We start from the raw sequence: 24,091 nt of genomic DNA on the forward strand, positions 1-24,091 counted from the left end.
TATAGACAAGCCATAAAATCTGTTAGTTTGCTTCTAACTGATTCATATGATTTCTGATAAATTTAGTCCTCACCTTATGATAGAGACATTTAAGAGGCTCTGAGATAGGACCATGAATGTGCAGAGAATGGAGGAAATGGGCAATGTGTTGGCAGACGAGATTAGTTTAGTTTGCTGTTTAATTAGTTCATCATGGGCTGAAGGGCCTGTTGCTGTTCTGTTGCATTTCACAAATGACAGGGACCTTAACAGCATTGATGTACAGAAAGTCCTTGGTGTGCAAGACCATAATTCTTGAAAGTGCCTACAGAGATGGATCACACAGTGAAAAGGCACCTGCAACACTTAACTTCATAGGCTGAGGCAATGAATGGAAGAATCGTGACACCAAGATATAGTTACACTGAAGCTGGCATATTGTGAACAGGAGAGAAGCTGTTGCCTTGAATGGAGCACTGCAGTCATTAAGGGGAAATTGGATAAGTTGACATTCTCACTGAATATAAGATGCTGAGGGGTGACTTCATAGAGATTTATAAAATTATGAAGGACATAGATGGGATAGGCTGTCAGAATATTTTTCCGAAACTAGAGGACATAGGTTTAAGGTGGGGGTGAGGAAATTTATAGGTGACATAAAGGACAAGCTTTCAGACAGGGAGGTTGATGAGCTGAAATGAGCTGCCATGGATGTGATGGAAGCAAACACAATTCAGTTTAAAAGGAATATGGACAATCACTTAAATATGAAAAACACAATGGGTTTAATGCAGGTAAATGATGTTACAGTCAGCATAGACAAGGTGGACTGAATGGATCATTCTCTGTGCTGAACATTTCTGTAATCTCATTATGCTATGAAAGACTGAAGCTCACCACCATATTTGCAAGAACAAGGAGTTTAGGATGGTCTTCCCTGTGGCAGGCACAGACCATGAATTAATAAAGAAAAAAATGTTTGGATAGGAAGTAGAATCACAGTCTTTGTATTTTGGTTTAGTAGCACTGTACATAGATGGGTGGGTTAGGATTAGGCTGGACATGGAGATCTATATCAGGCAGACTTGGAAGAGAGATGGTCATCTACCAGCAGGGCAGGGTTTTTGGAGGCCAGAAGGTGTGGTCTCAGAAATGAGAATAAAATCATTATGATGAGGTGGAGTTGTGATGGGGGTTCTTAGAAATGGGAGTGGAAGGAGGCATTGATCAGGAAGACAGGAGAGTAGGTGTTGCGGGAGGCTACTAACTGTGGGTTGGGATAGTAGAGGAGCGTAAATAGTTAAATACATCTTTCAAATACCTGCAGTGTTCCCAGTTAGCACTTCAAATGAAGCTTACATGGGAAAAAGACACCATCACATATTTGCCTGAAGTAGAAGTCAGTCATAAGGCTGATTGATTGATGAAGGTGCCTGATCAGGTTTCACTACTAGCATGATTTGACCCGCAACTGGTCGCAAATACAATTTACTCTGAGCTAAATTAATTTTTAATTGCATAGCACTGTACTAACCATCAAATTTCTTGGCAATAATCTGTTAAAGTGCTGACAATTTTAAGTGCCAATACTCCCATAGTTCAGGGGATGCATAGTGTCAGCATTTCCCTGGTGAAGATGAAATGATGACGTAAGCACTCCATGCAGTTTCGACAACACATTATTATTTCGATAAAACTGTGCTAGAATGTCTTAATTTATCTCCTTATGTACAAAGGTCTAAATTCTAAATTTACTTACAGGCTTTTGAAGACATTTACATAGAAAACAGGAAGATAATTAAGATATTGCTTGAATATGCTGACCAAGTATTTACATATATCTTTGTTGTGGAAATGTTACTCAAGTGGGTTGCTTATGGATTTAAGACTTACTTCACCAATGCATGGTGTTGGCTAGACTTCTTGATCGTTGATGTAAGTATGGCAAAAAAAAATCAAGAAACAATAAATTACAAGGCAAAAGAAATATTAAAACCCAAATTAATTTATACAAAAACATTAGCCTTGACATTTAACAATAACTTTGTCTTATTTTAATTGGGTTTGATTACTTTCACAGGTGCTTACCCATACAGACAATATCACAGATCAATTTGGGGTGAATATAGGAATAACAGTGATGATCAGGAAAATTGATAGACTCCCAACTGTTGCCCAATAATTTGGGTCCTTGCCAAAATCTGAGTACATACAAAAGACCCTGAAACTTATCCCCAGCTAGTAGCACTAAACACACTATTTAAAGCAGCAATACATTGTGTTCCACTTCCGAAATCTGATTCTGTTCAAGTCAATGGAATCAAATTTCGGAAGTAGTCTACAATACACTGATAATATTTAATGGTGTATTATAGAGTAACCAAACAAGGATAAAGTTTTAGACAGTTGATTCACACTATGGAGTATCTTCAATTGTTACTGTTAAATCCATTTAAAGATAATGGGGTATACTCAGAAAGGATACCATTGAGCGAATCAGGCCTCCTTAGAGAAGTAAAAGAGATTTATTTTTGTGAGAAATTTAATTGTGTAGGCCATTTGTAACAGAGATTGCTCAGTAAATGCACTCGTTACACACACACACACACACACACACACACAAACATTGCCATGTGATTGCGCTGAGTGTACGCGCTTCAGTGTCTTCCCCAGTATATTCTCATAATGGGTCCTAAACCCAGCTGGTGTGCTTGAGATGGCTTCATGGTGCCTTTCCCGCCATACACAGTGGAATACTCCAATTCTTTAGTCATAGAGATTTGTGACTGTGTATAATATTGATTGTATGTTGTATTTAAGGTAGATACTTCTATTTATTTTGTAATCTGATTGTAACTGCATTGTGGGGTGCATCATATTCTAATTCATGTGCAGTTTTGTCTTAACTTTGTGGGTAATTAACGATGGTGTGTCTTGGTGCCTAATAAATGGGGAGGGAGAGGAAGGGGAAGGGAGGTAAGGGGAGAGGGGGAGAGAGATTCACACTGGACGAAAGTAGTATGGAGCTATTATTGTGTTTTCCAGTAGTTACCTTTTCCTAAATATTGGCAGTTTTCTTTTCACTAATTCCTATAAGTTTGATTTTTCATGCACCTAATAAATACCCTTGCACTAAGTGCTAAGCAACTGCAGCCATTTTTTCCTTTGGTCAAAACTCACGCATCTTGCACCAGCACAAAATATGCCCCAAAATAAAAGTATTAGTGATCTTCATTCAAATCTCAACAGGAAAATTGATGAGATACTTATTTTGAGGTAAAAATACCATGGCAGTTTGTCAAACTTGTACATGATTGTCATAATTTTCAAAAGAAAACATTGGCAGAGAACCTTGCAAGATATCCCAAGGAATTGACAGATAATGAATGATGTCAGTAGTGTTTCAGTATGATCTGCCCAGTACTGATAGAAATTATTCTTTCATAGTTGCAGTTGGTAAATGGAGCTTAGGAAAATATAGGGCTATGGGTAACCCTAGGTAATTCCTAAAGTAAGTACATGTTTGGCACAGCTTTGTGGGCTGAAGGGCCTGTATTGTGTTGTAGGTTTTCTATGTCTCTAATTCTTTTACATGATATATTTCAGTACAAGAGATAATACTTACTATAGTCAGTGAAATATTAATGAAATGTCTGCAAGTAAAGTTTCATTTGATATCCAGAGGTCTTCTTTCAATATTATTTTATGAAAGTTACAAATTAATTTTATGCTGTACAGACTTTAAGGATAACTTCTAATTTCTTTCTCTTTCAACATTTAAGGTGTCTTTGATCAGCTTGACAGCAAAGATCCTTGGCTATGATGAATTAGGACCCATCAAGTCTCTCCGGACCCTGAGAGCCCTGAGACCCCTAAGAGCTTTGTCTCGGTTTGAGGGAATGCGGGTAAGTTGATCACCATTCTATTCAAGCAATATTTTTTATTCAGCATTTCTGCAAAATCGTCCCTGTTTTGCTTCACATTATTTGGAAAGAAACAGTGGATAATGCTAAACCAAACTGATGAACCTTTTTTGGTATTTACTGCTTAAAAACTTCTAAATAGAAAGTCCATTTCAAGAGTTATCTTAATTCTTTGTATATCTTTTTGGTCAAACATTGTGCTGGTAGACTGCAGGTGATGGTAAGTTTCATTTTTGATGCCTGCCTTTATTGTGAGGTGATTCCTGAGATATATAAAGCCCTTTCTTTTCCATAGTTTGACTGAGGCTGTAGTTGTACACTTGTTAGAAGGCTCTTAAATTCCATCATTTTGTATAAGTCAATAGAAGAGTCAATAATGACCTGGAGCTCAGTCTCCAAACAGTCACTTATTCAATAATTGATAATTGTACTTGGGGTGATCTTAGCTCTGGGGTGAAGATGTGAAACTGAGCAGTTTCACACTTGATGAATGCTACTCTAGCAGGAAGTTCATTGAAGGGAAAGGGCAGGATTGTAGCAAGGAAGATTGGGATGGATGAAGAGGGACAGGTGTTGAGCAGCACTGATGCTAAATGGACTGGAGTAAAGGTTCTGTGGAAGCTTAGAGGGCAGAGGAGGGTAAATGATGTTAAAGTTGACAGCAAAATATCTTATGAGGAAATAAGATTTATAGGGACAAAGAATGAGCCTGGAAACAGAAAGCATGGAGAATTTGGCAAGGGTTTGCCATGGTCAGGCAATGTGCAGACTGGTTAGTGCTGATGGGAGAATTCCCATTCATGTACGGCATCAGTCACTGCCCATCACTCCCAGTGAATTAGGTGCTGTCATTATCTATACTAGTGTCTACTGTCCAAGATAGAAGGTAATCAGTTGAGATCGAAATATCCAAAGATTCTTGGAGATGTAGATTTTTCACATGCTGCCTGGGTGAAAAGCTATTGATATAGATTGGTCAGTCAACGTCAAAACTGCCCTTCCCATTTACAACCACTAAATGGAAATAAAAAGGGGATTCTTGTTTATCATAAATAGCCAACCAAAAACATTCAGCAAAAAGCTGCAAGTTCTGCCAAATGTGCCTTAGGATTATAAAAATAAATTGGAATATCATGGGTCTATAATCTTTCTTAAATTGTTATCAAAAGAAAACAATTCAAGACACAGGAATCATTCTCAGTGGAATAGAATTCAGAACCAAAGAAATGAAATTTACTCAAATCAGACAAACTAACATACACAGCTCAGGATGTCATATTATACAAAGGGTTTATAAGTACTGGTCTAAGAAGATTTATAAATAAAATAAACCAAGAGATTATTACCACCAAGTGATGCGAAGATTAATTTTTCCTGAAGAAGGGAGGCAAGAGGGATCTGATGAAGTTCTTTAAAATTAAGTTGTGTTTTGATAAGATGCAAGAGATGCAGAAGAAATGCTTCCATTGGTGAGGAGCTGAAAACCAGAAGTGATAAATATGACATAGTCACTGATGAATTCAATAAGAAATTCAGGAGTAATTTGTTTATACAAAATTTGGTTAGAATGTGTAGCTAATAATCATGTGGAGAAGTGAGGTGAGTAATGCAGATGAATGTAAGGAAAAACTAGGTAAGCACCTCTAGGAGAAAGGAAATATTGATTAGATGAAATGAATTAAATGTGGATCACATGAAAATGTTGGCCTGTTTCTCTAATGTAAATATTATGTAATACCATGCAATAGGAAAATAGTAAGCAAGCCTCTTCATGGATGCACATCTGGGTCGGCATACTTTGTAAACCGTGGCACTTACTGTTTGCATTTATTTTTATAGGTGGTTGTCAATGCATTGGTTGGCGCTATCCCATCCATCATGAATGTTCTGTTAGTCTGTCTTATCTTCTGGCTGATTTTCAGTATAATGGGAGTGAATTTGTTTGCTGGAAAGTTTTACAAGTGTATAAATACCACAGATTCTGAAATCTTTCCCATTGAAGAAATAAATAACAAAACCGATTGTGAAAATTACATTTCAATGATGCCCGATGAAGTGCGATGGGTCAATTTGAAGGTCAACTTTGACAATGTTGGTCAAGGGTATTTATCCTTACTGCAGGTGGTAAGTGAAAATACACATTCACTTATTTGAACAATTGTGCAAGTAACTACTTTCAGTTAGGGTGGTAGTTTGGCCTCAGTGTCTTCAATGAAAGCATACAGAAATAAAACTAACATTCATGCTTTCTGTCATTTCTTGAGAAGCACTTTTGTGTGAAAACAGAGTGAACAGTGGATTTAGTTGAGTAAATCTTTTCTTGAGAATAATCCTGCCAAGCTTTACTATCTTGAGTCTTAACTTCAATTAGTAATATTGCCTATTTGATTAGTAACATAGTTTCTTATATATTCTAAAATCCTTATTCAACAAGTGTAATATATTAGAGTTCGATTCACCATTGAAAATGACTCTCAATTAACATTGTAATGACATCATTTATTTTGAAACCAACAATCAATAATTCTGTTATCGTGAACTTAACGGTATTACCACTACCGTTGAGCAGAATCTAATTCTTCTCAGGTTCCTAACCCGGTACTGGTATGATATTAACTGACGTTTTGATGACAAAATCTGGCACCTTCATCAGGGATGATGCCTGGGCATGTCTAGTCCAGTAGTATTTATACCCCCATTGTCCATCCCTCCTGACTGGTTAGTTTTCATCCAATCGGGTTTCCACTGTCCTAATTTGTTTACAATCGAATTCCAGTTCTTACTTAGAGTGAGACCTTCCTCTTTGTTAAAATTCTTTTTCTGTAATTTTATTTCAATGGCTTCCTTCATCAGGCAGTCCCAAAAGCCAATGCCATGGCACAGTAGTTTTGTGCCAAAGTCACTCTATGGCCATTGCAAGTGCAATGTCCTGCTACTGCCAATTTCTCTGGGCAACCCAAACAGATACACCTGTGCTCCTTGATGAGGGTTTCCATCATTCTCCCCATCTCACTGATATACGCTGCTCTGCTTTAATGAGAAATCTTGTAAACACCAGCCGTCCTGAGTCCCAGGTCATCTTTGACCGCCATAAGCTGTGATTTGAGCTTCTTGATGGGTTTGTGGATGGCATTAATCCAGTATTTCTTCAGGACCCTGGTAATCCTTCCAGAAACCATGGAAATGTATAAGGAAGACAGACAGTAGCGATGGGTTCCTCCTCATTGTTAGGTTTCCTGGTTTTTCCTAATTTTGTAAGATATATTAAAGGATCTGTGAGCTCTTCTGTGAATGTAGTGTTACAAAGTTTACTGCCTACATTTCTAATTGCAATTGATTATGTAATTACACCAATACAAATTCTGCCACTATCTACTGTGGGCACCATGGTAGTGTAGTGGTTAGTGCGACGCTATTACAGTTCGGGACATTTGGAGTTCAAGTCTGGCATCTTCTGTAAGGATATGTACAGTATGTCCTTCCTGTGGAATGCATGGGTTTCCCCAAGAAATGCTCTGGTTCCTCCCACAGTCCGAAGACGTACTGGTTAGTAGGTTAATTTGTCATTGCCAATTATCACGTGATTAGGCTAGGGTTAAATCAGGGGTTCCAGGTGGCATGGCTTGAAGGTCCAAATGGCCTATTCACTTGTGTGCCTCAGTTTAGTATCTCCAATCTCCTCAGTCTGCATCTGGGGCATAGAATTAATTTCGCACCTGAAAAGGCATGTTAATTTGTTGAGATGAAGTGAGCTAACAGATGTTCTCTCCATGGACATTTGCAGGAAAGCCCAATAGTAGATGAGGCCTCAGGCCAGAGCACAGCATACAAGGAACATCTGGTAGATCTGGTTCCAGGTACATGTATTGCAATGGAAAGGGTCTGGCATGAGATTTTGAGTCAAAGATCAGGTCAGACTGCAAGGGGTTAAGCAGGGATTAGTCAAGATGAGGGTAACCTAAAAAGAATCATTCGGATTGGGGATATAGCATATTGTCCATTTGACTGTTCCCTCCAGTCTAAACCAACTACCCAAAAGTCCTAGATCAGAGAACCAAAACAAATGAATCAATAGATGTCACCTTGAGAGTTAAATTGCAAGCAAGCCAAGCCTGGTGGATTATTAACAACTTAAATGTGATAGAAGAATTGAAACACTTTTAGGAAGAGCAAAGATTTACACTTTAAATAGCAAATGTGTCCTTCAATAATTTAAGAAATATTGGTTTAAATATGCTTCTGAGCAGGAAACACTGTATTCATAGAACAATGCAGAAATAGGAGTAAAAATTGCTGGAAACAAGTTGCAACAACGGGGGGAACAGACTGATAGTCTCAAAGGAAGCTCTTTCATCTACTCGTCCAATAAATTGTTGTCAGAGTTTTGTTCAAAACTGCACCTAAGCAATGTATCTTGAGTAAACAGTGATATAAAGTGGCAAAAAGGATTTTAAAAAACTAATTTATTAAAAACAACTAATCAAAAACATGAGAACAGTTTTTCCTAATTCTCTTTTCCTAGTTTCCAGGAACAACTGTTATTCCTAGTGCCTGCTTAGAAATGATGGAAATGCAGTTACTGATAGCAAACTAAGCAAGAAATACAGTTCAAAAGTTCAATGTAAATATCAAAGTACATATATATCACTATATACAACCCTGAGATTCATTTTCTTGCGATTTAAATGGTGCCAACAGTTATTAATTATAAAGTTACCAGTAAAGCCATATAATAATGGGACACTAATGTTCTGATAACACACATAGAATGGAATTGGAAAAAAAGGTGTTTTAATGGAAGAATACAAAGGGACGAATCTTTTAGACTAGATGGCTTCAACTGAAGGTCTGGAACTGTAGGCCTCAGATTTCACAATGCAGCCACAAATCCATTAACTCCTCTATCTTGTTATAAATTTCTTTTGTTCTTATTAATTTCCAAATACAGTATTTCTTTGATTTATTGTTATCTGCATTCTGAATAATTATAAACATCATGTGGACTTAACAATATACATCAATTTGCCACATTATACAGGGCATTCTAATCGAATGTGGAGATTAATTATATTTTAAAGTAGCTATTTAGAAGTAGTATTAAAATTCATTAATCACGTGAAAAAAAATGTTTTCTAGCTAATGTTGTTCATGGTCTCTTAATTTTGTTCCCAAAAGGCAACGTTTAAAGGGTGGATGGACATAATGTATGCAGCTGTTGACTCCCGTGAGGTGAGTAGATGCTCTCAGTTAAAACCATTCATTTGAAATATTCATTAGCCTAAATAAATCTGGTATTTAATTGTGCTTGGATGGTCTTAATGGCATAAACCTCACACATTAAAGGTAATGTGCGGAAGTATGATGGCTTTCCTGCCACACCTTTTCTTATACTCTACATGTGTTTCTGTGTTGTTAATGGACTTACTTCCTTTGACAAATGGATTGCCAAGAAGCAAAATATTATCTTTAAATCCTAAAGCTGTAAATATTGGAATATCAATTCACTAATGTATATCTTTTTGTTGAATTTTCACAGTATTGCCTTCAGGATAGTTGTGATTAATAAGTTGATATAATTTCTAGATGTTATTTGCCTATCTAATTTTCTACAAATTATTCAAAATTGAACTGTTGATTGGTGACTATCCAAAGAATCAGTAGGATGTTTGGGATATTACCTAATTGTAGAAGTGATATCAAGTCCAATTTCAAAACCCCACAAAAACTAAATCAGATTCTGGGTCATTTCACTCAGATGATTTTTTTTGTAATTTGTTAACTCTGCAGCAGCAGTTCAATGCATTACATGATAAATTTAGAACAAGAAACTGAATTACAGTAAGTGTGTGTATATATGTGTATGTGTGTGTGTATATATATATATATATATATATATATATATATATATATGAAATAGATTAAAATAAGAAGATCAAAAATAGAAATAAAAAAGTAGTGATGTAGTGTTCATGGGTTCAATGTCCATTCAGAAATCAGATGACAGAGGGGAAGAAGCTGTTCCTGAATGTTTGAGTGTGTGCCTTCAGGCTCCTGTACCTCCTTGCTGGTGGTAACAATGAGAAGAGGCCATGTCCTGGATGGTGGGGGTCCTCAATAATGGATGCCACCTTTCTGAGGCACCGCTCCTTGAAGACTTCAGAGGCTAGTGCCCATGATGGAGCTGACTGTTTACATCTCTCTGCTGTATACTTTGATCCTGTGCAGTAGCCATCTTGCCCACCCCCCATACCAGACGGTGATGTAGCCAGTCAGAATGCTCTCCACAGTACATCTGTAGAAGTTTTCTAGTGTTTTAGGTGGCAAACCAAATCTCCTCAAACTCTCAATGAAATATAGCTGCTGTCTTGCCTTCTTTCTAGTTGCAGCAATATGTGATTTAGATGATCAGTTGGGCTAACAAGGACTGTTGATTGCTATTGCAAAGCAAGACATACTGTGGATAAATAAGGGGAGGGAGAACAAGTCTTCAGAAACTATGTGCAGGCAAGCTACAGCTGAGGGTAGCAATCAGTTAATTTGTTTGTTGGCTGAGGAACGGGGGAGACTGAAGCCTCTATGGAATGGAGAGTAACCTTTAAAAGACAAGTGGTTGGGAGGATTGAAAGGACCTTGTGAAGATGAAGGTTTGGACTTAGGACTGTTGAATAATTGGGATAATTAGAAGGGTAGGTGGATCAGAATGTCCAGACCTAGAGCTTGGGAGAAATGATTATCAGTGGGTATGTGAAGCTGATGTGGTGAAGAAACCCGGATGATGAGGTGATGAAAGAACTTACCTTACAGAGATCATGATTCATTGCTGTGCTGTGAAGACTTATTTCTCTGCTAAGCGTCTGAATTTGGTTGCAAAATGAACACATGGAGATTGCACCCAGATGTGCTGGTCAGCATAGGGTGCAATCTCCATGTGTCCATTTTGCAACCAAATTCAGTCCATTGTGCCGCCGGTAGAAATGGGCTGCAGAGGCTCGGGTTCAATCCTGATCTTACAGGCTGTCTGTGTGGAGTTTACATGTCCCCTGGGTTTCCTCTGGGAGTTAGTAGGTTAATCAGCCACTGCAAATTGCTCCAAAGTGTGCGAGTAAGTAGTAGAATCTGGGGAGAGTTGATGGGAAAGTGGAGAGAATGAAATAGTAATAGTGTAGGGTTTGTGTAATTGGGCACTTGTGATTGACTGAATGGCTTTTTTCTCTGCTGTTTGACTCTTAGATTTCTATTTAGACCCAGGAGTGATACAAAACAATCTAGAGATCGCTGTTACTGGGAATCATGCCAGGAAAAATCAATCACATGACATTGAGAAAGAAGTGCTATGTAATTGAATTTCCTGGCAAGTCTCTGTTCTTTGGAGTAGTGGAGCGAAGCAGTAGTCCAAAGCATGGTTCAGGAGTTAAACACTCCTGTTGGACTGTCTTGCTTTCAAATAAGTATTGTGTGGGAGGTTTAGAGTCATCAGGTGCTCGCAATTATTTTCTTTGTCACACTCATAGTTGATGCCATCTTTAAATGTACAAGAATTGGCTATATTTTATAAATATGTTTCTTCCTATTTCTCTTGAAATATGTGCCTGCCACTTCTATTTTTGTATTTCTCCCACTTCTGCTTAATGTAATCACAATACTCAGTATGTGGTTTTATTTGTTCCCATTTTGTTCTTTCCTTAAAAATAACAACAAAGTAATTTATTGAAAATTAGGAAGTAATATAAAATAATGGGAAGTTTGGGCAAATCCTTCTGTGCACTTTTATGACCGGCTGTTTGAATACGATTACTGTTTTCATTTGATCATGATGGGCTAATCAGGAAGGACCTTGAAATTCTCCTATTCAAACCTGTTGCACTTTACGATCAACATTCACGGGAGGCACAGCTCCTAGTAGTTTTAATATGGTTCACAGCCTTGCAAAGTTTTGTAAGTTGATTATGGTTAATGTAAATAAATGTCAATCACAGAATATAGAAGACTAATGCAAGAATAAATACAAACTAAAAGCAGAAAGTACTGGAGGTGTTCTGTATGTTAGACTGTAAATGTGGAGTAAGAAAACATCAAAGAACTTTAATCGGAACATTAAACTCTTACCATTGGGCCAAAACATTTAATCTGCTTCTGTTCTCCACAAATACTACTTTATCTACAACACACATAAAAATCGCTGGTGAACGCAGCAGGCCAGGCAGCATCTATAGGAAGAGTCAATGTTTTGAGCCAAGACCCTTCATCAGGACTAACTGAAAGAAGAGCTAGTAAGAGATTTGAAAGTGGGAGGGGGAGGGGGAGATCTGAAATAATAGGAGAAGACAGGAGGGGGAGGGTTGGAGCCAAGAGCTGGACAGGTGATTGGCAAAAGGGATACGAGAGGATCATGGGATGGGAGGCCTAGGGAGAAAGAAAAGGGGGAGGGGGAAGCCCAGAGGATGGGCAAGGAGTATAGTGAGAGGGACAGAGGGAGAAAAAGAGAGAGAAAGAAAAAAATTATAATTAATAATAATAAATGAATAAATAATGGATGGGGTGTGAAGGGGAGGTGGGGCATTCACAGAAGTTAGAGAAGTCAATGTTCATGCCATCAGGTTGGAGGCTACCCAGACGGAATATAATGTTTAATTATGCCTCATTTTGAAAGTGGCAGTGATATCTTGGCTATCTGTGGTCCATTTCCATTATATTCAACAAAAAAAGTGTAAAGTGGAGACAAGACCTCACTAGCAATAGGTCTGAAGTGAAGAAAATTCACCAAAGATGCGAGGAATTCTTAATCATAAGTGTGAGAACTACAAAGGGTAAACAGTGAGGCTGCAGAGAGCTAAGAATGTTGTGTGTCTGATAGTCTTTTAAACAGTCTGGTCTCAGGGGAAATAGTCATACAGCATCAAAACAGGACCTTCGGCCTAATTAGTCCATGCAAACCAAGATGCCCATCTGAGCTAGTCCTATTTTCCCACATTTGGCCCATATCACTCTAAATTCTTCGTATGTGTTTTCTTCCTATCCATGTATGTGTCTGAATGTCTTTAAATGTTGTTAATGTTCACAACCGCTTCCTCAGGCAACTCATTCCATATATGGTCTTCCTCTGGGTGAAGAAGTTGCCCTTCAGGTCTCTTTTCAAATCTTTCACCTCTCACCTAACTCATGTCCTATCGTTCTTGACACGCCAACCTGGGGAAAAGAATGTGGCATTCACCCAAAGGCTTAGTAAAAATGTTTTGTTCTGGGTGTAATCAAGAACTGTCGTTGCTTTTTAATTCAATGAGTTGGACACAAAATTTGTGTGCATTTCACCGTAGTTGGATGTTTTGCACTACAGCAATGTCTGTATCACTACAGAAAATCCCAGCAGAAAGTTAGAGGATACACTTTTCTTAAGCTCTAAAAAATGGTGTTTTGCACAATTCTAGATTTAGAATATTTTTAGTTGCACTGCTACACATTTCTTGAGAAAGTATTTCTTGGGCCAAAGTTTCCAAGTCTTCTGATCCTGTTAGAATTTGTGTTTTTGTGAAAGATTTGACTTTGTTCTTGTTGCTTTTGGCTCTTGTTGTGTCATCCAATATACCAACGCATGTGCTAAGATCACTCAGTATTACTGAAACTAACAGTAGCTCAGCTTCACCGAACAGCTGTGCAGAATATTTCCTCCTTGTTATAACATCTAATATAATCACAAAAGTCCTTTTAAAGATCTGTTTTTAACAGTAGTATGGATTTGATATCAATGAAACACCCTGTTTGTTGTCAGGAATATGCAGCAGTTAGTACAGCTTAGTGACCCCGATTTGGTTCTGACTGATGTTTGCATGTTCTCCCTGTGACTATGCTGCCATTGCATGCTGCAGTCTCCTCCCACATTCCAAAGACCTAACTGTAAAATGCCCCTTGGTAAGTGGTAACAGAAAGATCAAAGGAAAGTGAATAGGCATGTGAGAGAAAATAAGTTGTGTCAAATAAAGAAGAGGAGGAATGGAACTGTTGAGATTGACAGTTGTTAGAGTGATTTCCTTCTGCACCATAATAATTAAGTATTGTAACAATAAATGATGCTGTTTATTCAGGAAGAACCTGCTGCAATAATTATTTCAAATTTCTAATATTTATCTCTGTAAAGTGTGCTGGTGAAGCAACTCAGAAAAAATCACCTTGTTTAATTTCCAGCCCTGACCTCTGAAGGTCAAAGAGCAAGGCAAAGGTTTTCTCGTTACTTACAGGATATTCTTGGGTCATGAGCTGAGGAAACTGACTACTATCAACAGAGTTCAGGAAAATTATTCCCTGGCCAACTTGAAAAGGGGTGGATAAGCAAAGCAGAAAGAAACTCTAAGCTATGACCTCAGCTGAGAAGTTAAATCCCTTGACAACTAGTGAAGTGGCCTCGATGTCTGGTTGAACCGGACATAGCATTAACCACGGATATTATCGAAACATACAGTGAAATGTGTCATTTGTGCCAACAACCAACACAGTCTGAATATGTGCTGAGGGCAGCCTGCAAATGTTGTTATGCTTCCAACACCAACATAGTATGCTCACAATTTACTAACCCTAACTAATCTGTATGTCCTTGGAATGTGGGAGGAAACTGAAGCACCGCACGATCACAGGCAGAACGTACAAACACCTTACAGACAGCAGTCAGAAATGAACCCTAATTGCTGGTACTGTAAAGTATTGTGCTAACCACTACACTATTATGCCACCCCTACGCCACTCCTATGCTACTATGCCTCAATAAGGAGAAATCTTTACTCAGCAGCTGGCAAATCTTTCAAATTCTATCGACAGGTGTTCTATGAAGGCTCACTGATAGATTGTATTTGTATTGTCAGTGATTGGTCTTCAGTAGATAGACTTCTGGATTTTAGAGGGACCAAGGGAAAAGGAGAGAGAGCTCATAAACGGTTCTGAGGTGTGATCCCATTGAATGGTGGAAGAAGCTCAAGGTTGAATGACCTAATCGTACTCTCATTCGTTCTGAAATGGGATTCTGACTCGGGTTCTAATCGCCCCAAAGGCTTACTGTGGTGATTTGCTGGCATCATAATCAGCACTGTTTGTCTGAAATGTGTGTTGTTCTTTACAGCAGCCTAAGTAATAATTAATCTAACTCAAGTAGGAGTTAGCTGTGAGGAGGATGCTAAGAGGATGCAGAGTGACTTGGATAGGTTGGGTGAGTGGGCAAATTCATGGCAGATGCAATTTAATGTGGATAAATGTGAAGTTATCCACTTTGGTGGCAAAAATAGGAAAACAGATTATTATCTGAATGGTGGCCGATTAGGAAAAGGGGAGGTGCAACGAGACCTGGGTGTCATTATACACCAGTCATTGAAAGTGGGCATGCAGGTACAGCAGGCAGTGAAAAAGACGAATGGTATGCTGGCATTCATAGCAAGAGGATTCGAGTACAGGAGCAGGGAGGTACTACTGCAGTTGTACAAGAACTTGGTGAGACCACACCTGGAGTATTGTGTGCAGTTTTGGTCCCATAATCTGAGAAAAGACATCATTGCCATAGAGGGAGTACAAAGGAGGTTCACAAGATTGCTTCCTGGGATGACAGGACTTTCATATGAAGAAAGACTGGATGAACTGGGCTTGTACTCGTTGGAATTTAGAAGATTGAGGGGGGATCTGATTGAAACGTATAAAATCCTAAAGGGATTGGACAGGCTAGATGCAGGAAGATTGTTCCCGATGTTGGGGAAGTCCAGAATAAGGGGTCACAGTTTGAGGATAAAGGGGAAGCCTTTTAGGACCGAGATTAGGAAAAACTTCTTCACACAGAGAGTGGTGAATCTGTGGAATTCTCTGCCACAGGAAACAGTTGAGGCCAGTTCATTGGCTATATTTAAGAGGGAGTTAGATATGGCCCTTGTGGCTACAGGGATCAGGGGGTATGGAGGGAAGACTGGGACGGGGTTCTGAGTTGGATGATCAGCCATGATCATAATAAATGGCGGTGCAGGCTCGAAGGGCCGAATGGCCTACTCCTGCACCTATTTTCTATGTTTCTATGTTTCTAGTCCCTCTCCATGCTTGTTGAGAATGTGCTATAGCTATGGGGATTACATTGTATAGGGTGAGCAAACAAAGGCACATAAAAATAGCAACTAAAGGAATGCACGCAGGCAATAAACCTTTTTATCAGTATAGCATGCTTCAATTTATAAACTTGCCTGGTGGATACAGTACTATGCAAAAGTCTTAGACACATATACAGTATATAGCTAGGGTGCTTAAGACCTTTGCACAGTACTGTAATAATTTTATGTATTGCACTGTACTGCTGTCACAAAAAAAAGCAAATTTCATGACATATGTGAGTGATGATAAACCTGATTCTGATATGGGTCTGTATTGTGGACTGAGAGTGGGAAGGGGGCAGGGAGAGGGAATCATGGTTGGGAAAAGGGGAAGGGAGAGGGGAGGGAGCAGGAAGCACCAGAGAGACATTCTATAATGATCAATAAATCAATTGTTTGGAATCAAATGACCTTGCCTGGTGTTAATTGCTGGGTGTGCCTGCACCCATGCCACCCCCTGCCCCAGCACTTCTGTTCTGCCACCTGTCCCGCACTCCACCTTCGCTATTCCCAACATCCTTTGCTCCCGTCAGATTTATAAACTCGCTCTCCACTCCATGGTGACAAATACAGTACAGGCACCCTAGCTCTGCATATATGCCTAAGACTTTTGCACCATGCTGTATATGTTGCATTGGAATTTATCTTTGCACTGCGGCTAAGTGGGTACTGTCACAGAGGAAGGAGAGATAGTGGGAGGAATTGAAATCACAATTGGAATCAGAGTTATTGTCACTGGCTTAGATGACATGAAATTTGTTGTTTTGCAACAACTGCAGAGTACAAAGACAAAATTACTAAACATACTAAAATAAGTAAATAGTGGGACCAAAAAGGAATAGTGAGGAAGTGTTCATAGGTTCATGGACCAATCAGAAATCTGATAACAGTCTGATGAAACTGTTTCTGAATCATTGAGTGTGAGTCTTAGGGCTCCTTTTCCTTCTCCCTGATTATAGTAATGAGAAGAGGGCATGTTCCAGATGTAGGGGGGCTGATTTCATAATGGAGCAGAGTCTATAGCCTGTAGCCTCTTGTAATCCAGTGCACTGGAAGCTCCACACCAAGCTGTGATGCAACCAATCAGAGTGCTGTCCATCGTACATCTGTAGAAATTTGTTAGAGTTTTTGGTGACATAACAAATCTCCTCAAACACCTAAGAAGTACAGCTGCTGATGTGCCTTCTTCATAATTATGTCAATGTGTTCAGCCCAGTATAGAGTCTCGAAAGCTGCTCACCCTTTCCACAGTTGACCCTTCAATGAGAACTGGTGTATGTTCTCCTGACTTCCCCTTCTTGTGGTCCACAATCAGATCGGAGTGGTGTTGAGCGCAAGGATGTTGTTGCAGCACCACTCACCCAGCCGATCTAGTGGTGCTGGAAGAATCTTTGAAGGGTTCAATATTTCCTTTGAGAGAGGGAGACAGGTGAAGGGAGAGGTATATATGATTTTCATAAAATTGGGGGATTATGCTTGTGTTTAATATCACAATTATCTGAGCTGGTCATGACACCCTGACCAAATATGTGGCCAAGTAGGTTTCTCCTTTTCACTCCTCATCATTTTCAATTAATCGATATTTAGTCTCGGCAACTGTGAAGACCTGCAGCAGGCATGGGATGTTTTGGCTGGCCTGCACTCAGCCAGTATTGCAGGGCTTCTCCACAGAAGACCAGGCAATTGGGCATTATTTGAACATGTCAATAGATTTGCTGCAGCATAATTATTAATTTGTGCATTACTTACAAACTGAAATCATCATTAAAAATTCCTTCTGTCTCAGTGATCATAGTTCAAATGCAAGTCACACAACAGAGAATCTGGCAGTGAAGCATCATAGCTGCAGTCAAGCGTCCAGGCATCAATACTACAATTGGGAAGTTGTGCATTTCTAGGTAGTGTTATCTGCTATCTATGGTCAGACATCAACTGGGTATTGAGGGAATGAAATGCATCCCTTACAGCTTCTGTATAAACTTGGACAGTTTGACCAAATAGCGGCCACATATATGTTCCTTCCTCTTTGTTCTCATCTTTTTCAGTTGTTTGACATTCAGTATTGACTCCTGTGAAGATCTATAGTAGGTAGGCGACACTCTGCCAATATTGCACATGCTGTGCCTGAAGGCATTGCATGGTACTTCTCTATAGAACAGATAAAACATTCAATGCCATCAAGTACTTCATGTGTAAAGTCCATGATTAAGCCTAAGATACTTACAATGTCGCATTCTCACTTTGCTTACTGCTCTCTTGGAAACGGGAATGAAATTTTACCAGTGACAAGTTGTAAGATTCAGCAAACCTAGGAAATTTTAGTAAAGATGTTCTTATTGAATTACAAGTGCTTCACAAATTGTTCATTGAGGCTGAGCTGGGAGAATTTCTCCCCAAATACCTCAAGTGGATATGGCCTTCTGCAGAATTCCCACCCACTTTCCTTCTTCCATCATCTTCTAGTAGCTTGCTCCACTCTATATGTCCACTTATGATTCATTCCTAAAGGAATAGCTACTAATGCACTGAGAGAAAATAATTTCTGCAGAAGTCTTAGATTCAGGATTAGGCTACCGCCACTTACCACGCCACTCACTGTAGATTTTAGATATAGTTGTGCAATTTGAGCAAAAATCAACTGATCAGTCCATATAAACACAAACAAGAGAAAATCTGCAGGTGCTGGAAATCCAAGCAACGCACACAAATGCTATATTAACAGCATATAACCTACATTTCTGTAAATAAAACTGATGGAGTGGGTACCTTAGGGCTGAATGACTGGACAGAATTGAGAGAGTACATTAGATGGAGTTTTAAAGTTTAAAATGGCAGTGCTGGCTTTAAATCAGCTTTACACACTGATTGACATCATATCCTGCTTACCCAACATACTTCCAGCAGACTGTGTAACCAAATTTTGTACCTATAAAGTTCTAAGCAAATATTGATGTGACCAGAGTGTCGATATTAGCATCACATGAGCTAAAGTTGTAGCTTCAAATTTTTGGTCATTTCAGTCCACAGAATGAAAAGTAGTTCTTTTCCCAACAAGCTGCCTCCACATCTATCTTGATACATAAGAATTGCTACCATTTCAATTTGGCCCAGGTCCACCAGTTCTTGGTGACCTATTAATAATTCTGTTGGTAGTAATTTGAATCTGTCAAACGGTAACATGAATGCAATGAATATAGCTCTGGTGTTTTATCCCATCTCTTAAATCCTCTAGTATGCCTAGCGCATTTTCTGCATCATATAATGTAACTATATATTGCTGTTCCTCGTAAAATATGAATGCTTTTTAACTTTTTGTCTGTTAAATAGTTTGCTGGCTAAAGGTTGAGGATTAGATATTAAGTTTTACAAAATCATCATTTTGTGCTCTTCCAAATATTCAATAAGTCTATTCACAGAGTATGCAGGTACTTCTCTTGTGTGACAAGGAGCCCATTGACTCATTAGTCTCTGATGACAGCTGGTCTTTCTGGCCCAATAGGACCTAGTTAGAGCTTAAAACACCACAATTATTTTATTGTAAAATGTAATGAAATATGCATTAGAATGTGCCGATGACTTTCTTGATCTTGTTTTCAGCTGAAATTAAGGCCATGAAAAAGCAGGCATTGCTAAGGGTCTAAGTACAGAAAGGTTCTAGCAGGAATTGCTTAAGTGCTGTTCTTAATGCGCTTGGATTCCAGGCTTATATTTCATTTCAATTGTGTTTAATGCAATCCAACAGTGACTTCACATCAAAGGTATTTCACTGGCTATAAGGTATTTTTGGATGTCATGAAAATCACCTTGAATACCACGAATTAAATCTGACCCTAACCATACAATTGTCCTGGACCCGACACTCGGCTCCCATCCAGAGATTCCTCAAGACCCCTGCCCCAGAGATTTCCCCTACGTACCACAATTCTCTGATCACTCATGATTTCTATTTGAAACCCTAAGTAGTAATGCTTCTTGGAAATCTCTCCCTCTCCCTCTCTCTCTCTCTCACAGTCCAAAATACTCCCATCTTCAAGGAAAATGGTAGCATTTTTAAGAAAAATTCAGTGACAATGAATCTTTAATTCTATAATTCAGTGTTGACCTTGATCCTGTGAAGTGTTAACAAGTGGCCATTTCCTTTTGTAGATGGAACAGCAGCCATCCTATGAAATTAACCTCTACATGTATGTGTACTTTGTCATCTTCATCATCTTCGGGGCATTCTTCACCCTCAATCTTTTCATTGGTGTCATTATTGACAACTTTAACCAACAAAAGAAAAAGATAAGTATCTCTTCTTTACAATTTTCATATTTCCAGAGTCTTAAGGTTAAGAAAAGAACAAAGTATGTACATAGATAAGATGGACAACAAGTTAGTGTAGGGGTTATCGTATTGCTACAGTAGCACCAGTGACACAGCCCCAATTCTGCTGCTGTCTGTAAGGAGTTTTTATTTTCTCTCTGACCGTGTCAGTTTCCTCTGGGTATTCCAGTTGTCTCCCACATTCCAAAGATGTAGAGGTGAGGGCTGGTAAATCGTGGTATACACCAATGAGATGCCTGTCTTTCATCCTAAATGCATACGTTCAAATCCATTAATGGAATAAATTCACTGTTTCCAAACTATTAAAAATTATATTTACTGGATGGATTTTTACTCACTACAATGTCTATATATGTGTATCTTTTTCTTGATATACTTGACCTCATGGTAATGATCATACTTATCCCAAAACTCTTGTCTCCCAGAAACCCATTGAGCATCAATCATACTATATGGGACTGGAGTGGCCAGAGGTAGCCATTTCCCTTTCCTGTGTATATTATTGACCAAATAGCTTTTCACAATGTGCCATTTTTCACTGTCCCTGGTGCTAGCCACTGAATCTGCTTTCCCAGTTAGCCATGATTGGTTTTCTGATTTTGTTGCCCATTTTGTTTTCATGATGGAGTGACCACTACTTAGTTTTGATGGAGGCATCAGACAAACCACAACATTATTAAACAGAAACACCTGCAAATGTGCTTGAAACCATTACTGTCTTTTCTCATGCAAGCAACTTATTTTACTTTCTGACAAATAAATTGGGGAAAATAACTGCCAGTTTGGGCTGCATTAGGTACCTTATTCAGCTATAACAGTCTAAAATATGATGATGACCTGTAGAATGTTTATCTTTGAACTTGATGAATATTCTTGAACTTTCATGAAATAATTGTAAGTGTTCTTATCTTCACTTTGGAGGAAAAGATATATTTATGACAGAAGAACAGAAGAAATATTATAATGCTATGAAGAAACTGGGTTCAAAGAAACCACAAAAACCCATCCCAAGACCAAATGTAAGTGTAATGTCAGATACATTTGAAACTTCTGTAAGATGTTCTTCAGAATAACTTGGTTAAAAATATGGAAGAAATATTTGTACAAAATATAAATATCTCTGCCATGTCTTGACTGACATGGATGATGTCACCCATCCGTCACTGATTGGATGCATGACATTACTCATCCAATCAGTGATGTCACTTGATCAACACTGAAAGGGACTCTGCATTTCCTTCAGTGTTGATGGGTAACATTGGATGAGTGGTGTATTCATGCTCTGCCCATCTCATTTTCACTACAGCCATAATTTTGGATGGACCATGGAAGAGTTGGCCAATTCCTGGAAAATTCCAGTTATCAGCTATGACCTTTATAGGTCCTCCCCAGCTTATGAATATCCAACCTCTGTACAACATGTATATATGAATAAGCATTTGGGATAATAGCTAGAGTGACTTGTTGGAATTTGCACAGAAACTCTGTTTGTAGCTGCATTTTTGATATGTGTACTGTCCGAGTTTTTAAAAAAGTTCACAGGAACAGAAGCCTGCAGTAACCTGCAGAGGACTTGTAAATGATTTTCACTGCTCCAGGTCTCCCAAAGGACTTTACCGGCAGTTGTCAAGATGTAAGCTCCATTGTTACACCTGCAAATTTCCAGCCAATTTCCATGAAATAAATGTTGTTGATCAAGCAAAGAAATAATTGGTACATACAATTTAAAAATTAGATATCATAGTGCTACTTATTTCAACACTATGGGATTGAAAATATAGTTTCGATAGAGTACAATGTAGTAATAAATTCAGCCAGATGTTTCCTGACATGAGTTCCTTGCTTGTGTGCCTGATAGAGTTCCACTTCAAGCATGCATCCAGTTTGTCATTCCCCATGCAATTTTCCTCTTGAGGTTTTAGTGAATGAAGTACTCCATTCACAAACAAGGGAGCAGGCCAGGCAGTATCTCTGGAAAAGAGTATAGTCAATGTTTCAGGCCATGATCCTTTGGCAGTACTGGAGAAAAAAAGCGGAAGAGTAGATTAGAAAGGCGGGGGGAGGGGAGAGAGAAACACAAGGTGATAGGTGAAACCTGAAGGGGAAGGGGATGAAGTAAATAGCTGGGAAGTTGATTGGCTGGACAAGGGAGAGTCTGATATAAGAGGACAGAAGTCCATGAAAGAAAGAAAAGGGAAGACGAGCCCCAGAGGGAGGCAGTGGGTGGGCAAGTACACTATTGTTGCCCTCAGAGTAACCATCATTGACTACTCCTCGTGCAGTTGTCCTCCCACTATATAGCTCTTGACTAAAAGACACCTAGGTAAGTCCCACAGTGGTCTATATTGTTTGACCCATCCACATCCTTACTTATGATTCTCCCACACACTAATCTCATTCCCCCCTACCATTGATCAACCACATAAGTATCCCAGACTTAAACCTACTATTGTCTCCAATTCATAACCCTCTGATACTTCAAGGCTTCCAACGGAGAGCACGATTTCCATGACTGCTTTCCTTGTCCCACCTCCTGATCTTGATCTCAGATCTCAGGACTTGGCCAGTTTCATGGACACTTGTCCCCTTAAATGATCAGTGCCTCAATCCATAATACATGGTTATTCAGAAATTCCAGCTCATATTACCTGTGTTCAATGCTTTTTCCTTTTTCATTCACTCATTTTTAATTGATTTTCACATCTCTAAATGTATTTATCTTGTTATTCTCTGATTGACTTTAGTACCCTGCTTCACCTGACTTCATCATCTCCATTTGCATTTCATCTCTCCCATCCTCCACCCTTTGTAATATCCTCTCCTCCTTACTTGCCTTACACTTCCAGACACACATTTTTTCTAAATATTCCCAGGTATGACAAAAGGTTGTTTATCTGAAACATCAAATCTGTTTCTTTTTACACTGTAAAACAAAATCAGCATTTTGTGTCTCATTTCAGGTGTCCAGTGTCTGCAGTATTTTTCTTTTAGATAGCAACTCAATTTTTGTTTAATTTCTTTTCTCACTCTTTCTCCACCCACAGAATAAAATTCAAGGAGCTTTCTTTGATTTTGTCAGCCAGCAAGCTTTTGATATATTTATCATGATTCTCATCTGCCTCAACATGGTGACGATGATGGTGGAAACAGATGACCAAAGTAAAGAAAAAGATGAAATTCTTTACTGGATCAACTTGGTGTTTATTGTTGTGTTTACTAGTGAATGTGTCCTCAAGATCATTGGTCTGAGATATTATTATTTCACCATCGGCTGGAATATTTTTGATTTTGTAGTGGTGATTCTTTCCATTGTAGGTAAGTCAAAAATTGTTTTTCTATTTGTTTACAAAAAACTTGATTTTGTGATCTATGAAACGCACACAAAATGCTGGAGGAACTCAGCAAGCCAGGCAGCATCTACGAAAAGAATACAGTCGACGCTTCCGGCCGAGACCCTGCAGCAGGACTGGAGAAAAAAATGCCGAGGAATAGATTTAAAAGCTGGTGGAGGGGAGGGAGAAACACAAGTTGACAGGTGAAACCAGGAGGGTGAGGGGTGAAGTAAAGAGCTGGCAAGTAAATTGGTGAAAGAGACAGAAGGCCATGGAAGAAAGAAAAGGGGGGAGGAGCACCAGAAGGAGGTGATGGGTGGGTAAGGAGATAAGGTGAGAGATGGAAAAGGGAATGGGAAATGGTGAAGGAGAGTGGGGTGGTGGGGCCTTACTGGAAGTGTGAGAAATCGCTGTTCATACCATC

General features: G+C 38.9%; 1 protein-coding gene across 2 annotated transcripts in view; it reads left to right on the plus strand.

Moving 5' to 3' along the window:
- LOC140191768 (sodium channel protein type 4 subunit alpha-like) overlaps nucleotides 1-24,091 on the plus strand; it is a 138,712-nt gene that overhangs the window by 109,780 nt on the left and 4,841 nt on the right. For both annotated transcript variants that reach the window (XM_072249491.1, XM_072249490.1), the window contains exons 17-23: nucleotides 1,741-1,914; nucleotides 3,762-3,884; nucleotides 5,742-6,026; nucleotides 9,078-9,131; nucleotides 20,156-20,293; nucleotides 21,250-21,354; nucleotides 23,380-23,650. In XM_072249491.1, coding sequence (XP_072105592.1) covers nucleotides 1,741-1,914; nucleotides 3,762-3,884; nucleotides 5,742-6,026; nucleotides 9,078-9,131; nucleotides 20,156-20,293; nucleotides 21,250-21,354; nucleotides 23,380-23,650 — 1,150 coding nt within the window. The remainder of the gene's footprint in view (nucleotides 1-1,740; nucleotides 1,915-3,761; nucleotides 3,885-5,741; nucleotides 6,027-9,077; nucleotides 9,132-20,155; nucleotides 20,294-21,249; nucleotides 21,355-23,379; nucleotides 23,651-24,091) is intronic.

Source organism: Mobula birostris, chromosome X, assembly GCF_030028105.1.
Source record: "Mobula birostris isolate sMobBir1 chromosome X, sMobBir1.hap1, whole genome shotgun sequence".
Classification (NCBI taxonomy): Eukaryota; Metazoa; Chordata; class Chondrichthyes; order Myliobatiformes; family Myliobatidae; genus Mobula; species Mobula birostris.